General features: G+C 37.1%; 1 protein-coding gene across 1 annotated transcript in view; it reads right to left on the bottom strand.

Moving 5' to 3' along the window:
- MCTP1 (multiple C2 and transmembrane domain containing 1) overlaps positions 1-15,284 on the bottom strand; it is a gene marked incomplete at its 3' end in the record, with an annotated part of 236,492 nt that overhangs the window by 55,842 nt on the left and 165,366 nt on the right. Inside the window, exon 16 of the mRNA XM_082302006.1 lies at positions 2,838-2,957. Coding sequence (XP_082158132.1) covers positions 2,838-2,957 — 120 coding nt within the window. The remainder of the gene's footprint in view (positions 1-2,837; positions 2,958-15,284) is intronic.

Genomic DNA, 15,284 nt, shown 5'->3' with positions numbered 1-15,284 from the left:
TTATCTATAGATGGTCAAACAAGGATGAGTTAAGGTTGGTCTATCTGCCATAACCAGACAGAAACTCAGTGATCACTAATCACTGACCTGCAGAAGAAGGGCGGTCCCTAGCACCTGGACTGATGAGACAATTGATAGTTGTTTTCTAATAGAGGTATTACAACAGAAACCAACTCTTCTGAGGTGCTTTGCATGGCCCCAAATTTAAGTATGTTCCATAGACATCAAACAAGTACAAAGCATATACAATTTTAAACTATGCTAGTCTAATGTTAATCAGGTAAGAAAAGTTCACAAATACATTTATCTTTGTGTCTTATCATCAGCCTTAGGTTTTTGAAGTAACTTCTAAAGTTAGATGATATTCTAAGTAGTCAATGATCTCACTGAGACACACAAGGAATCTCTGAAGACTTGGGAACAGAAGCTGGATCATGTGAATATTGAAGCATTCTCTAGCCACTAGGAAACACTGTGTAATTGATTTAGATAAATTTACACTCTGCATAGGAAACATAAGTATTTAAATTATTTCTATTCTAATGATACCATGCTAAGGACTCCTGATATTACTGAAGACTCATGAGTTAATTAGAAAGGCTTAAAATAAATCTGCAGATGACTTTACTGAAGGTAGATAGTCAACATGATGATAACCAAACTCGAATCATTAAAAACAAGGGCCCAACCTTCTTCTGATATACATAAAGAAAAAACAGTCATTAATGGCACAGATATCAAACATTTGAAATCAACATGGTTGCTTGACATAGGCTGTATTAGCTTGGTCTGAAGCACTCTCAGCAAGAGGAGAGTTTTAGGAGCAGCATTTGGTATTCTCAACTGAGAGTCTATCACTAGCTTCCTTAGTTTGTTAGAAAAGTTGTATGACCAGATAATCTTCCCAGACAGGTGGTATTTCAGAGAGAAATTAAGTGTATTGCAGCTCACAAGTGAAATTTCTCCTTTCACCAGGGATTTCAGGTACTTACAAAATCTTCAGGTTGAGAAGCTTTAAGCATTTCAGCCATCAGGAGACAATGGGCCGTGTTTTAAGCACTGCATCTTTTGAATCTTGATCTTAGGCTTTTTCCGTAAATGTAACCATATTTTTAATGTTAGGGAATATCTCTACCATCCCCCCACCTTAATTTTAGATAATCCTTGGAAGCATAACAGTCTTAGTGACATAGACAGGTAACAACAATGTTGGGATCAGGGCTGCATGGGTTCTAATAATTGCAGTTGCTAGGCATTAGGGGATCACTCAGGCTGGAAGGGATTTCCAAATTCCTGCTTAAAGCAGGGTCAGCCATGAGGTCAGATCAGGTTCCTCAGAGCTTTATTCAGTCAGGTCCTGGAAACTTCCTATAGCAACATCACTTTCCTGGGCAACCTCTTCCACTGCTTAAGAATTCTCATGTTAAAAAAGGTTTTCCAGTCTGAACTTTCAAATGAAGCTTGTTGCCTGTTCCACCACAGCCTCCTTACAGGGTGTTCCAGTCGCTAAAAGCCTTCTATTCTCCACGATCTTTCAAGCCCGCTTCCCTCAGCTTCTTCTCAAGGGCTGGTTGATGAGGCCCTAAGCCCCTGATCATCTTGGTAGCCCTTCACTGAACTCACTAAAGTCATTCAATGACTTTCTTGAACTGGTGTGTCCCAAACTGCACACTATTCCAGATTCATTCTGGCAAGTGCTGATGAGTGGAGATAACCACTTCCCTCAATCCACTAAGACCAATTCAAACAGCTTCTTTCAGACAATCAAGTCCCACTCTGTATCATCTCAACAGGTTATTTCTCCCCAAGAGCAGGATTTTTCCTTTTTGAATTTCATGAGGTTCCTATCAGCTCATTTATCCAACCCACTTAGATCCCTTTGAGCGGCAGATCCAGAGTGTCAAATAGTCCCAAACACCTGATGTAACCCAAAAAACTTGATGGGGGTGCATTATCATCTCCTGTACATCACCAGAAGAGATGTTAAACAGGACCTTGCACTGTGGTAGCCCCTTTGTTACTGACCTCCATTAACCACTGTCTTTAGAGACCAGTTATCTGATCTGTTTTGGCTTTTCACTCACCCATTCAGTTATCCATTCAGATCATGAAGTAGTAGACAACATGCTGCTTTTGGGATACAAGAACTAGTACAAATACTGAATTCCTAAGGCTCAACAGTACCTCATGCAAAATCCTTTATTTGCCTGGATGCTAGAAAATTTGCACAGCATAGAATACAACTTCAAATTTTAATCTGTACTTCTGAAAATCTAAACCATGTTAATATTATTAATAAATGCCAGTTATTAGTAAGTTTTTGCTACATTATATCCCAACTACGTGCAGTTAATTAAATGATGGCATCAGATGAAGAGAAGAAAATAAGAAAAAGCTAATATTAAGCTCAATGCATATTAATGATGAATTGTGAAATACAGTAAAATGTGATACATTCTGAAACTGTTAAAAAACTGGAATAATTTTAATCTTTAACTTCAACATGTGAAATAAAAAATACGACATAAGGACTTAGCCATACAAAATCATTTTCAAAGAATTTGCCTTTTCCTGAACAATAAGCCTCTCTCCTCCCACACAAAACAGATCCTATAGATAGTGCATGTTCCATTATATTTTTGCATGACATTTCAACAAAACCAGACACACTTATTGGACAGCCAGAATAAAATTAAATTGCAGGTGGGAAAATTGTCCACCAAATATCATGAAGGGAGACATTTTGAAAAAAATATCGTATTTAAATACAGTTTAAAAATTTTACCTAGTTAAAAAAAGAAAAGGACGTGTATGCCCTTGAAGTAGAGAAGACTTACTGTATCATGTTGCCTGTTATCTTTTCCTGATACGATCAAGAAGTAGTTCCATGCCAGCAGCAACAACAAAGCCAGTGGTATCATGTAGAGCTCAAAGTTCCAGACCACAAAAAGAAAAAGCTAGAAGACAGGGCAGGAAAAGAAGTGATTGAAATCAGCATTACATTAAACTCTTGTACAAAGTTAAGACCAATAAATTAAAACAATTATAAAGAAACCCACATCTCCTTAGACAGGAGTGTTGTTCAACCACTTTGCTGACTCACACTTACCTGCATGATACAACTGCTACACTTCCCAATCCTTCCTACCTTAATTCTTGGAAAAGAAAGATGTACTATCATCTAAGAGGAATATTAATTGTCCTCTCATAAAATAATGCTTTTGTTGACAATGCAAAATAGCATAAAAATAAGATTACATCTTAAGAAAGGTTAGCTGCTTTCATGAATCATAGAATGGCTTGGGTTGGAAGGGACCTTAAAGGCACCTAGATGCACACCTCTGCTCCCCCCTCCCCCCGACAAAAGCAGGGACACCTTTCACTAGACCAGACTGCTCAGAGCCTCACCTGACCTGGCCCTGAACACTTCTAGGGATGGGGCATTCACAACTTCTCTGGGCAACCTGTTCCAGCATCACCACCCTCAACAATAAGGAATTTCTTCCTAATACCTAATTTAAACCTCTCCTCTTTCAGTTTAAAGCCATTATCCCTTGCTGTATCACTACATACCCTTGTAAAAAGTCTATCTCCATTTTTCTTGTCACAGGGTCACAGGGATGTGATTAATTTAAAGAAGACCTCAACGTGTTAGTGAATCTGGTTTTAGCTTTGAAATAACCCTGCAGCAGTGGAAAGGTGGCACAAGAGTTGAATAAAGATTCATTTGCTATTTAGAAAAAAGAACATGGTCATTTTGTAGTAATGTCATACAAACAAGCAGAAGTAGCAATCAGAAATCTTTTGCATGGAAAACTAGCAAAAGATCACAGTAAAAACTAAAATCATATGATTATTTTAATTAAAGTATAGTAAAATAGAACTCACCCCAGACTCATCAAAAATGGGATTAAAAAGAATGCTGAGAAGCCACCTAAGTCCACCATTTTGAAAAATCTGATTTGTTGCAGTGTTTGCTCTAAACAGCTCAAGTGCTCTGTGACCAGGGACTGCCAGAGCCTGGCTGGGTTACATCTCCTAGTGTGCCTAAATAACTCTTCAGCATGGGATCCACTTGGGGATCACACCTCTGGAGAAACCCATCCCCACTGCCAGCTCCATACACCACGGTCTAGACACTGTTCCCTGCTGATGCTGCTACAGAATTAATGGTTTACAGGAAAGAACTAAAAATAATTGGGCTTGGATGGGGACAAAGTAAAATCATTTTTACCTCCAGTTTTCCCTATTTTCCCCTTTTATTTAAGCCAGCTATAGCCACAACTTGGGTTTGTTCAACAAACAAAACAACAAAGACAACAAACAATAGAGACACTACAACAACAACAAAAAAAGTGAAAGCAAATCACACTATGTACTGCAGCTGGATAAACATCCAGAAATCCTCATAAGCTTTTTCATCCAAATAGTTAAGATTTTGAATATTTTTACTTTTAATACCTACTACAAGGAATGAAGGTGGTGTGCTACAGAACTCACAAACCTAAATGCCAATGCCTAGGTAAAGCAAAACAGAGCTCATTTTCCCAAATTAATCACCAAGATGTGTAAAAAGATGAGTAAGAATAAAATGCAGATTTTAATAGTCTTCTGCTAGATTTTCGTTTGGAATGAAAACAAAATTCTCTTATCAAATACTAGCTCCCACATAGAAAGAAAAAAAATCTACATCTTAGGTAATCTCTCAAGATCAGCTAACTTACCTAATCCCTGTGCTTTCTACCACTATGTATACGCAAGTCCTATGAAACTGCAAGACAAACATGATAAATACTGAAAGCACTGAAAAAAACAGTGTGTGTGAGACAAAACCCAGGATACTGGCACTTTTAACAGTTTTTCATTTGAAAGAAAAATGCTTTTTTTAGGTTGTTTGGTTTAAAAGGAAATCTGTTAGACCTGGTAATGCATAAGAAGCTGTGCTGGTCTCATCTAGGGTAGAGCTAATTTCTGCATAGTAGCTGTTTTGAATTCAGAATGCGAATGGTGTTGGTAACACACCGATGTTTTGGGTTTTTTTGCTAAGTTCTGTTTATCCAAAGTCAAGGATCCTTTTTTCCCTTGTCTCACGCTCTGCCAGTGGAAAATATCCAAAATAACCTGGGAGGGAGCACAGCTGGGACAGATGAGTAGAACCAAAGGGGTATTTCCACTCCATAGAATGTCATGCCCGGGATATAAACTGGGGGGACCTACCCAGAAGGGCGGGTGGTCTGGGTTCAGGAAGAGGGGTCTGGCAAGGGTCAGCAGGTGGTGAGAAATTGCACTGCACATCACTTGTTCTGGTAGGGTTTTTTTTCCCTTTTATTACCATTACTATTTTTATTTACCATTATTACTACATTTCTCTTTATTTTCAATTACTAAACTGTTCTTATGTCAACATAAAAGTTTTACTTCAATTCTCCTCCCTATTCCACCAGGATGTGGGGGAAGAAGCGGGGGGGGGGGGTGGGGGGGGGGGGTGTTGAGTGAGTGGCTGTGTGGTATTTCATCTCCAGCTTAAAACCACAGTAGAAGCAAACAACATCTCATAGCATTCAAGAACTGTTCTGTGAGTTTGCTTTCTGTAAGAGAGTGGTAAATTAGATGTAACCAACTAACAACAAATTTTGTGTCTCAAAAGAAAAGCAAAAAACCCGTGCATGCTTTAACCCCAGAAATGCCCTGAGTCAATGCATGCACACTGAAGAGTGCTCTGGAAGCCAGCAGACAGCACCAAGTATCAGAAAAGTAAGTATTAGAGATGACCTGTTGAGAAAAGGCAACACAATACAGTCTTTCTTAGGGCCCCAGCTGAACTTTGGTTAGAAAGAGGTTAAGAAAATCAAGTACTATTCAAACAATCCCCAGAAAAAAGAAGCCAACAATCTACTCAGAGTCTCAGGAGACATGGACTTGACTGGAGTCTGAAGAACATGGTCATCATGTACTCTGTACTCCAGAATATCAATGAATTCTCATCCAACCAGGTCTCACTTGAAGTTTCTAAATGCCAAATGACCTTCAAGGGCATTAATTCCTTACAGTACTGGACTCAGAGGGCCAGTAAAACATATTAAGATATTACCTCTTTACAGCTTGTATGGACATACCATTCAAAAGTGTGGATATTACGCCTGACATCTCCTGAAGATGATTTTGCTGACCTGCCACTTTAACTTCCATCTAGTCTGCCTGAATTTTAACCAGTTCCTCCTTTCAGGCAACTGTCTCAGCCAGGCACTACAAAAACAGTGCAACACAAATAAGATGTGTGCAGTGTGAGACCAACACCGTGATGGCACTGTGACCTAAATGGCCTCATTACACTTCCCAGACAAGAAATGCACTCATGAAATGCATATGAGAGAAAACAAGCAGATTTCCAGTATCAGATAAAACTTTTAAGTAAACATGAGCAAACCCAAAATCTGGTGCAGAACAGCAAGAAAACTCTAGGACCCAGTTCTTAGTCATAAAAGGCCTGATTGTTGAGGTGAAAGAGAAGAAGGGAAGTGGTATGTACAAATCTTCATGAAAGGTGGGGAAGTAAACCAACATATCCATCCATTAAGCAAATATAGACCAAAAAATCCCAAAACCAAACCAGAAAAGCTAAAGAATAAGTATAAAAGAACAGTTCTGGGAGTTGCCTGTGTCTGTAAAGCATCTAGTGGACTGTATCTGGCATTATACCTTCCAAGAAAATAATGACTCTCTATGTAAAAAAAAAGATGCTTATCACTACCGAAACAAGCTAACTATTTTAAAGAGATGAGTGGGAGTCTCAAAGGTTACAGTTTAATACAACTGCCATTTCCTATATAAAAGAATGTAAGGAAGGGCTTTTTTCTTCTCTCACATGAGATCAAAGTTTTCAGAGTCACAGGCATGAACTGGCCATTTACAACATCACATCAGTTTATACTCTTAGTCAGACACACATGCATTAAATGATCATTCAGAGAGACACATGACACTATCCCTAGTGTACAACACTTCAAAAATAATTTAAGTTAGGGTATTGAATATCTTATTCTTTTGCAAACTACAGTATATTTTAAAAAGAAATCTCATCCAAAATGATTAACACTTCCTACTGTTCAGAAAAAAAGCCTGCCCTTTCAGACTAGCAGCTGTGGATCATTAGCTTTCCAGTGATGAGATGTGTTTGATGAGTATTTTTCTTTCTAATTAAGAGACGACATTCTCTATTTGACTATCTTCTGACAGAAGTGAAGAGAAGGATTTCTGCCTATGTGGAAAGGCCATATTCTACAGAACAATTATTTCAGATTTCTTTTTATCTACCTCCACCCAGCCTCTTTTCATTTTTAACAAAATCCTGTTTGCACCCACAGACTTCACAGTATTAACCCCTGTGTTTCTCAACTCTTCTCCTTTTTCCCTTTTGCTTCTGTTTTGACTGCTAGCAGAGAAGAGCATGTTGAAAAAAAAGGATCAACCTACACAGGGGCCACTGACCTCATCCTCAGGTATAGGAGAGACCAGCGGACATTATGAAGGAGGGCTGCAAAAACTGCTGTTTGAAAGCTTTATGACAAAACTAAAAATGGTTCATTCCACAGAAATGCCTGAGTTCAGCAGACCAGATATTTGCTCTGGTAGCACTGAGAGCAAGAGCTGTAATGTGCTGGGAGTAAGGCAATACACAGACATCCCCGCTGCCGTTGTCTCATGTGGGGCACAACGTTCATGCTGCAGTCTCCTTCTTAAATTGTGGCTTTCCCTGATCATTTTCACGGAATATCTTTATAGCCTCATTTACATATTATCTATATCCTTGCCTTATATTTATTACCAATCTCTTGATTACCCTGGAAACACAAAAGTTGGCTGCGCAGCATTTTGGCACAATCACAAATAGACAATGTCTACAGCTCCAAATACTGTGCTCCAATCACAGGATCTTCCACTTACCATTTAAGCTCAAAGGGACAATTTTATTACCTGAGGCTTTGTCACTTGATGTATTCTCACAAGACTAGACAGAATGAGAGAGAACACATATATGTGCTTGATACAGACTGTGTACCAAGTACTGCAGGTTTTAAGGCTCCTGCATGGTGTTTTATACTACGAAACACTTGCAACTACTTCATACTGTACTTTGGAGAGATAATAGCTTCTTCCATTATGAAAGGAGTCAGTTAGCAATCACAGCGCCTCTGATCTTGTACAATACTTTTATAAAAAATTAGAAAGGAAGCATTTCTTTTAGCTGCATCAGATCTCAAATACACTAACTATAATGTAAACACTTACAGGAATCCACTCCAAATGCACTTCCTTCGTTCACATAAGTCTGGAAGAAATACGCCTTTTAAACATACTCTAAAGCATACTCCAGCAGTTTTTCTTATCAGTCTTGCAATTTGAATTCCAATTATCTGAGTACTGGGAGAAGGTGCGGTATGAAAGATTTGAGTCTGAAACACATTATCTGTTACTCTGTTTTTCTGTACACATAAAAACACTAACTTGTAAATAGTAAAAGCATGGAATGTGCAAAAAAAATCCCAACAAAACCAAACCAGAAAAAAACCCATATAATTCCCACTTGCTTTATTTTGACAGATTTTCAATTCAACCTTGGATTAGTGTTGGTTCTCTTTTTTAAATGCCTGAGGTCTTGGAAGTCTGAGAAATGCAGAATAATTAGTATTTCTGACTGTCTAAGAAATTTTCCTTTATCTCAGAAACAAACATGAAATTGTTTGAATTTTCTCTCTTTGCTGGAATTGGAAGAACTGAGTTCACTACAATTCAGATTTTTATTAGCATTCTTTCTATTTATTTCATGTAGAAAGAGAAAAAAGAGATACATCCATGACAAATAAAACAAGAACTTAACAGAATGGATGAAGTATTAGTAATGCCAGTCCTAATGGGGCTTTTGATGTATTTTGATGTGTTGAAAGACATGTATTAGCACTCGTTAGAGCACTTGGGTCCCATATGTAGAAGAACACACCAAAAGAAAATTTAATTAAATGATGGCATTAGACGAGGAGAAGAAAATAAGAAAAGGCTAATGTTAAGCTCATTGCATATTAATGATGAATTGTGAAATACAGTAAAATGTGATACGTTCTGAAACGGAATAATTCTGAATAATTTTATTCTTTAACTTCAGTATGTGAAATAAAAAATGCAACATAAGGACTTAACTAGGTAGGACATTTTTGGTCACATGTTTTCCATGTTGTTAATCTGTACAACAAACCCAAGGTTCTATTTCATCTCATTCTTTTTATCTATGTGCAGTGTACCCACGTGTTACTAAAGCAACAATTCTGTCAACTAGAGGTGACTCACTTGATCTGCATCAAACCACCCAGTTTGTGAAACACACCTACAGCCAGAACAACCTTTGCAATGATACCACTATCCAATCACACCATGACGTACATAGCATCTCTGCAAGATTGTCAGCACCAACAAAATGTTCTATTTAAAATCCTGAAAATTTTTATTTAATTATTTGCTTTTTTCCTTACAACTTGTAACAAATGTTTCAAAATCATTTTCCAGAAGTACCATGATCTCTACTTTGAGAATGTCAGCAACTTCAAGAATGTAAACCTTCAAGAATGCAAACCTCAGAGCATGACTGCAGGGCCACTTCAAACAGCACATGGATTACAGATATAAAATTTGTACTGCTGTAACCAGTTGCTATTGTAACCAATAACAAAAGTTAGGTGGAAATAAAAATTATACCCCCCAAAAATATTTTAAAATGTGGAATCTCTTGGGTCATTCTTTTCCACTTCACTTAAGAGTTTCTGAGCTGCATTATTACAGCTGTGTAGTTAGTATCCAGGATAAAATTAAAGGGCAAAATATTCTCGGGCCATTTCAAGATGGATTTGTTCTGTCAGACTGCTAAAATGCTGACAAACTACGAGAAATTGATGGTACTTTTCCTATGAGCAATGACACCTGGCATCAAGTTAAAAATGACTAACTAGGGTACATTAGATCAAAGACATGTCTGTGAACTGGGCTACTAGAGTCATGGAACCTTCAATCCATCTTAATACCACACTTTCTGAACAATACCCAACTGCTCACTGAATGGCCCTTGTCTGTGTGAAAGTGACATTACCTAGAAAACTGCTCTACACATTATTTTCCAAGTAAAAAAAGTGCTTTAATGTCCCCAGATTGATTTTCACAGAATCACAGAATGGTTACGTCTGGAAGGGACCACAGTGGGTCATCTGGTCCAACCTCCTTGCTCAAACAGGGTCATCCCAGAGCACATTGCACAGAATTGTGTCCAGATGGATCCTGAGTATCTCCAGTGAGAGAGAGAGAATCACTTCAGAAGAAAAATCTAAGGTGTTGACTCTGTGAGAAGTGTAAAATCACAGCATGGATCATGCTAGATAACTACAGGTTTTATACACAATGGATTGGTGAGACTAAGAGCTCTGTACTGTTTGTAATTGTGTTGTGGTGAAAAAGATCACATACAAGCAGGGATCTACATATTCACATCTATCATCCTTCATTTTGTAGGCATTTTATCACCTTACCTGGGCATCAATTTTCTATCATCTATGTCTTGCAGTTCAATTTGAAAAGTGTAATTTCTTCAGACAATCTAGGAATAAAATGTTATCATTGCCCCCTTCCTTTCTCACAGCCTGACGAGGAACTGATGGACTTTGAACCCGCCTCCTGTTCCTCCCAAATGCCCGGAGATTGTAAAATTAAATTGTTATTAAACTGGGTATAGAGAAAAAACATTTGGTACCTTCTTCAGCTTAATTAGAATGGCTTCACTGTACATCTTCCATAGTCCAAACAACACACATACCAGACACTGGTATGGAAGTTGTGACAAATACTACTCTCTGTACATCACATACTGCGTCAGATAAAATTTTTGTTAATCTGCTCCCTCCCTTATCTTCTATCCATATTTGCAAATGAAGGAAAATCATTTAAAATTTTAAGAAAACACTATAAAAAGTTTAATAGGGTAGAAATAGTCACCACTACCTAAATACTGGAAAATACAAGACTTTCAGACTTATTTTTTCCAAAGCAAAGTAGAAAATACTTTTTTTTCAATGAAAAGTAAGTAACTTATTTTAAAAAGACCTAATATGAACTACATATACCTCACAAATGTTTAAACTGTGCCCATATTCATCGGTATGACAGAAAACTGAAATAAGCCTTCCTCACTATTCATCATTAATAACCACCACCAAAATAAAAAGACCATTAGGATATTAGGAAGTGAAATCTCTGATAAAGTCCTTTGATTGTAGGAAAACTGACACTTTACCAACTGTCTGAGTGAAAGGTACAGCAGTAAAATTTAAACTGTATGAATTAAGACTAAAACCATGTGGCTAAAGGCATACAGACAGACTGTGATTCCCAGTGATAAAATGCAAAAATACTGATTTTTGGTTTGATAACCATGTCTGGAACAAACAGAAACTTTGGCTGCTCTATGGACAGGCACTTCCATAACTTCTGAAGTGTCATTTCACACACTGGAACTGTAATGCCCTTATTAGATTGAAGAAACTCTATTTTAAATTTTTATTTAGGACTAAACACAACAATTCTGTTTCCACCTCTGTTTGGAGATAGCTGCATCAACATGCTGGACTCTCTGATGTCCTGGAGATGTCAACTGCTCATGCACAGAAATTCCTTGCCGAGTCTGTCCCTTCACTTGGAGCTGAAATTAAGGTTGAATCAAGCAATCTTTCTGCTGCTTCTGCTTTCTCATCTGTTCTTAAAAAAATCTGTTATGTTTTGGGGTTTTGGTTTTTCCAAGAGACAGAGGCACCAAGGAATAGCATGGTGGAATAATCACCAAGGGACAGGGCCACCGCTTGTCAGAAGGATAAGAACACCCATTTAGAGCATTAATATATGAAGCCATTCATATTTCCCCAATGTTTTCTTTTAAATCTCTTTTACATGTTAGGAATGGTTTTAGAAGGTGCCACTTGCCATCAGCTGTCACTTGATATCAGCCAACTAGGTCTAATTATTAAATTATTTCAACTTTTCAAGACCATCAGTCAACCTCAGTGAGCTCCCCAGGCTGATTTTCGTACTCATGATTTATGACCTGCTTCATTATGTTGTTCTATGATGTCTGGAGTACTGGTTGAGTATAACTGCAAAACAACAAATAAATAAAAAGCCTAGGATTTGTGCCTCTGTCACTGACCAGCTCTTAAGTACATAACTGGCAATTTGTTCTCAAACAGTGTAGGAAAATGTTTTTCTACCTATTAATGTACTTTTTTGTAAATAAATTTTAATTAATAAATTCATTTAAATGATTAATTTCAACTAGTTTGTCATTCTTTGTAACTTGATCTCCCAGTCTATCTTGTAATTTAACAAAAATTCTCCTTCACTGATCTCAAGACATTCCCTCCAAAACTTCAGTTCTGAGAGTTTGCAGACCTATGTGTAGCATCTATAACTGTGTGTGCCTGTTCCTATTCACAACTCTAATATTAATCCAGGACTGATGTTACCAAGTCCTTCTAGTCTATTTACTCTTTACCTATGAACATCCTGTAGTTTTCCACCCTTCCACCCTCAATGATCTGTTTGAAGTGATTTTGATGCCAGAGATATCTATGTGTTAGCATGCAGGCTATGTGTTTTTCTTCAGTATTTACCAAGTCTTTAAATTTCCCTGGGCAGAGTATGATTGTAGCTTGCAGAAATGAGAACTTAGCAGAAAATACCAGTTTAGATCAGAGAGTGAGGGAGCTACAGGTGTTTGAACAACCTGAATTCCGGAGTTGTAAGACTGTCCCCAGGCTGATTGTCAGTGACACAAGTGAGTATTTTTTGTTCTCTAGTAGGATAGCTATAATTATATTCTGCAATGCTTTCTTTAAACAAAATGCAAAATAAAACTCCCCAAGTTCATTTTTAGCTGGCAGTTTTTTACAGTAAACTAGAGCAGGTCCTGAGAAAGCTATTCACATACTTCTATGTAAAAGTTACCAAATTGCACTATAAAGAAAACAATGACTTCTGTTATCAGCATAAATAGCGCAAACTCCAAATATTTCAATGAGATAAATAGAATGCAGAAGTTAGGATACAGTTCATGAATATGTACATATCCTGTATATTTTTGTCTCTTTATATTATCAATCACAACACAAAGGAGTGTCTATTAACATTCACTTCACAATTTGTTAGAATCGGTTATGAATTATTAAATAAATGTAATTTAGAACATAACTAGGATAGTTACTAGTGTATCACCACTCAGTCTTTGCTTGAGTTCACTTCTCTGTGCCTTTGCTAAACTTCTCTGGTCTGCAAAGGTCCACTCAGGTGCATTTGAGAAATCACATTAGACACATACAGCCTTTCCTGCAAGAGCAACATCCTGAACTGTTGGGAGTTGTACAAGAAATGGAGTCAGATACCTGGTTAACAAATACACCAGTCACACCTTACAATGTCTGATGCACTTTCAGTCTCCTGAAAAGTTTCTCTCTACAGCAAGGTAACTGACCTGTTTAATGAGGGCAAGCATGAAAGTGATATCTTGGGAAAACCAGAAGTGCTTCATGAAAAAAACAGGAAAGGAATATCAGAGGTAGACTTACCAAACAAAACAGAATTCTTTTTGTTAAAAACTACAGAAAACACCCTTACTTTTTGGTTAAAGTTAAGTAACCATTCATATAAGGCACTGGAAAAAGACAAGAGAGGTGAAGGCTGAAAGAGAAGTAAAGGTGAACTTCAGAATTTCACATTTTTGAATCACATACTTTCAAGCAACAGCAAGGTCTATGGGCAGCAGTAAGCTGGATAGGGCACCACCTACCCAAAATGCAGAAAGAGTATACCATGTAATTAAACAGCCTGCAATCATTTTTGATGTTCTTTAATCTGATTTTAAGGTTCACTCTTGTCAGACATATTGAGAAATAAAATTTTTAATCTATGCCATGTAATTTTTCAAATCAAACCCAACAACAAAAAGGATTTTCTTTCTTATGATCCTAGGTGGAAAACTGTCTTTTGCTGCTCCCATTGAGGTAATGTTTCTGCAGGGAAAATACATTTTCATGCTATTGAAAACACCAGTTGTTTTTCTGTAATAAATTTAATTATATCCACATTTTCACAAACTACACTAAATCATATTTAGCACAGAGATCTGTGTCCTGGCAACTCTCCTGCTTTTTTATAGTTTTTTTTCTGGTCAGCAAATTCTAGAACCCAAGCTGTATTCCTCTCTCCATATTTGCAGGAAATAGTGTTGTAGACTCCAAATATATGGTGTTTCATAGAATCTACCTCACCTTTCAGTAGTATATTGTTTCAGCAAAATTACATTTCATTTATTTAGATGACTGCCACTCCAATATGTTTAGCCATAGTTTAACATAGAAATGTTCCACAGCTCTAAAAAGCATTTATTTAGCCTGGACCATCATCAATAACATTTACTAACCGGGGAAGAACAGTGCATTTCATAGATGCTTACTTCAATGCACATCCTTAAAATGCGAATAGGGAAATGCAGAGTATTTTACTGCTACCTACAGAACAGTGTATCATCATTAATAGCCAGTGCTATGTTCTCCACTTTTTTTTTTTTTTTTATTGTACAAAATAACATAGCAATGAGATCACCAGTGTTAAAACAAGTACAGATTTTGTGTGAGTGTTTAAACTTGCTACATATGCCCGGAAGAGGAGAGTTCTCCTTTAAAGGACCAAATTCTGGAAACAGATATTTCATAAATTTGAATGAGCAGAACCCAAGACCTGGAATTATACACATATGGCTTCTATATTTTAACACCCTATTCAAGTCTCAAAATCTTTCAGTCAAACCAAAACAGCCAAATATTGTATTACAGAAAGTCTCACTATTAAGTTGTCTGACACTTATAAAAGATTTTTTTCAATTTTATACAAGTTATAATGCATTCATGAATCATAAAAGGTCTTTGAAATGTAACAGGCAACTGTACTTAGGGCAAAGAAGTACAATTTCTTGCCCAAACCCCTAATCACTAACACTTAGTTGATATATGCACATGTGAAAAACCTCTCTACTCACTGCTGTGTTGCTAGCAAGCCCAAATAAAAATGACATTTAAAATTGAAGATGAAGGCTTGATCTTAATGATTCTTGTAGTCACAGTGGATGAACTATGTATAGCATAATTACTAACCTTGTATTTTTTATTAAAGAGAGAGAAGACTTGAGGTTTTAACAGACTGTC

The sequence above is a fragment of the Coloeus monedula genome (genome assembly GCF_965178545.1).
Source record: "Coloeus monedula genome assembly, chromosome: Z".
NCBI classification, from domain to species: Eukaryota; Metazoa; Chordata; class Aves; order Passeriformes; family Corvidae; genus Coloeus; species Coloeus monedula.
Note: the sequence above shows the minus strand (reverse complement) of the source record. Positions and strands in the feature narration are given on the sequence as shown.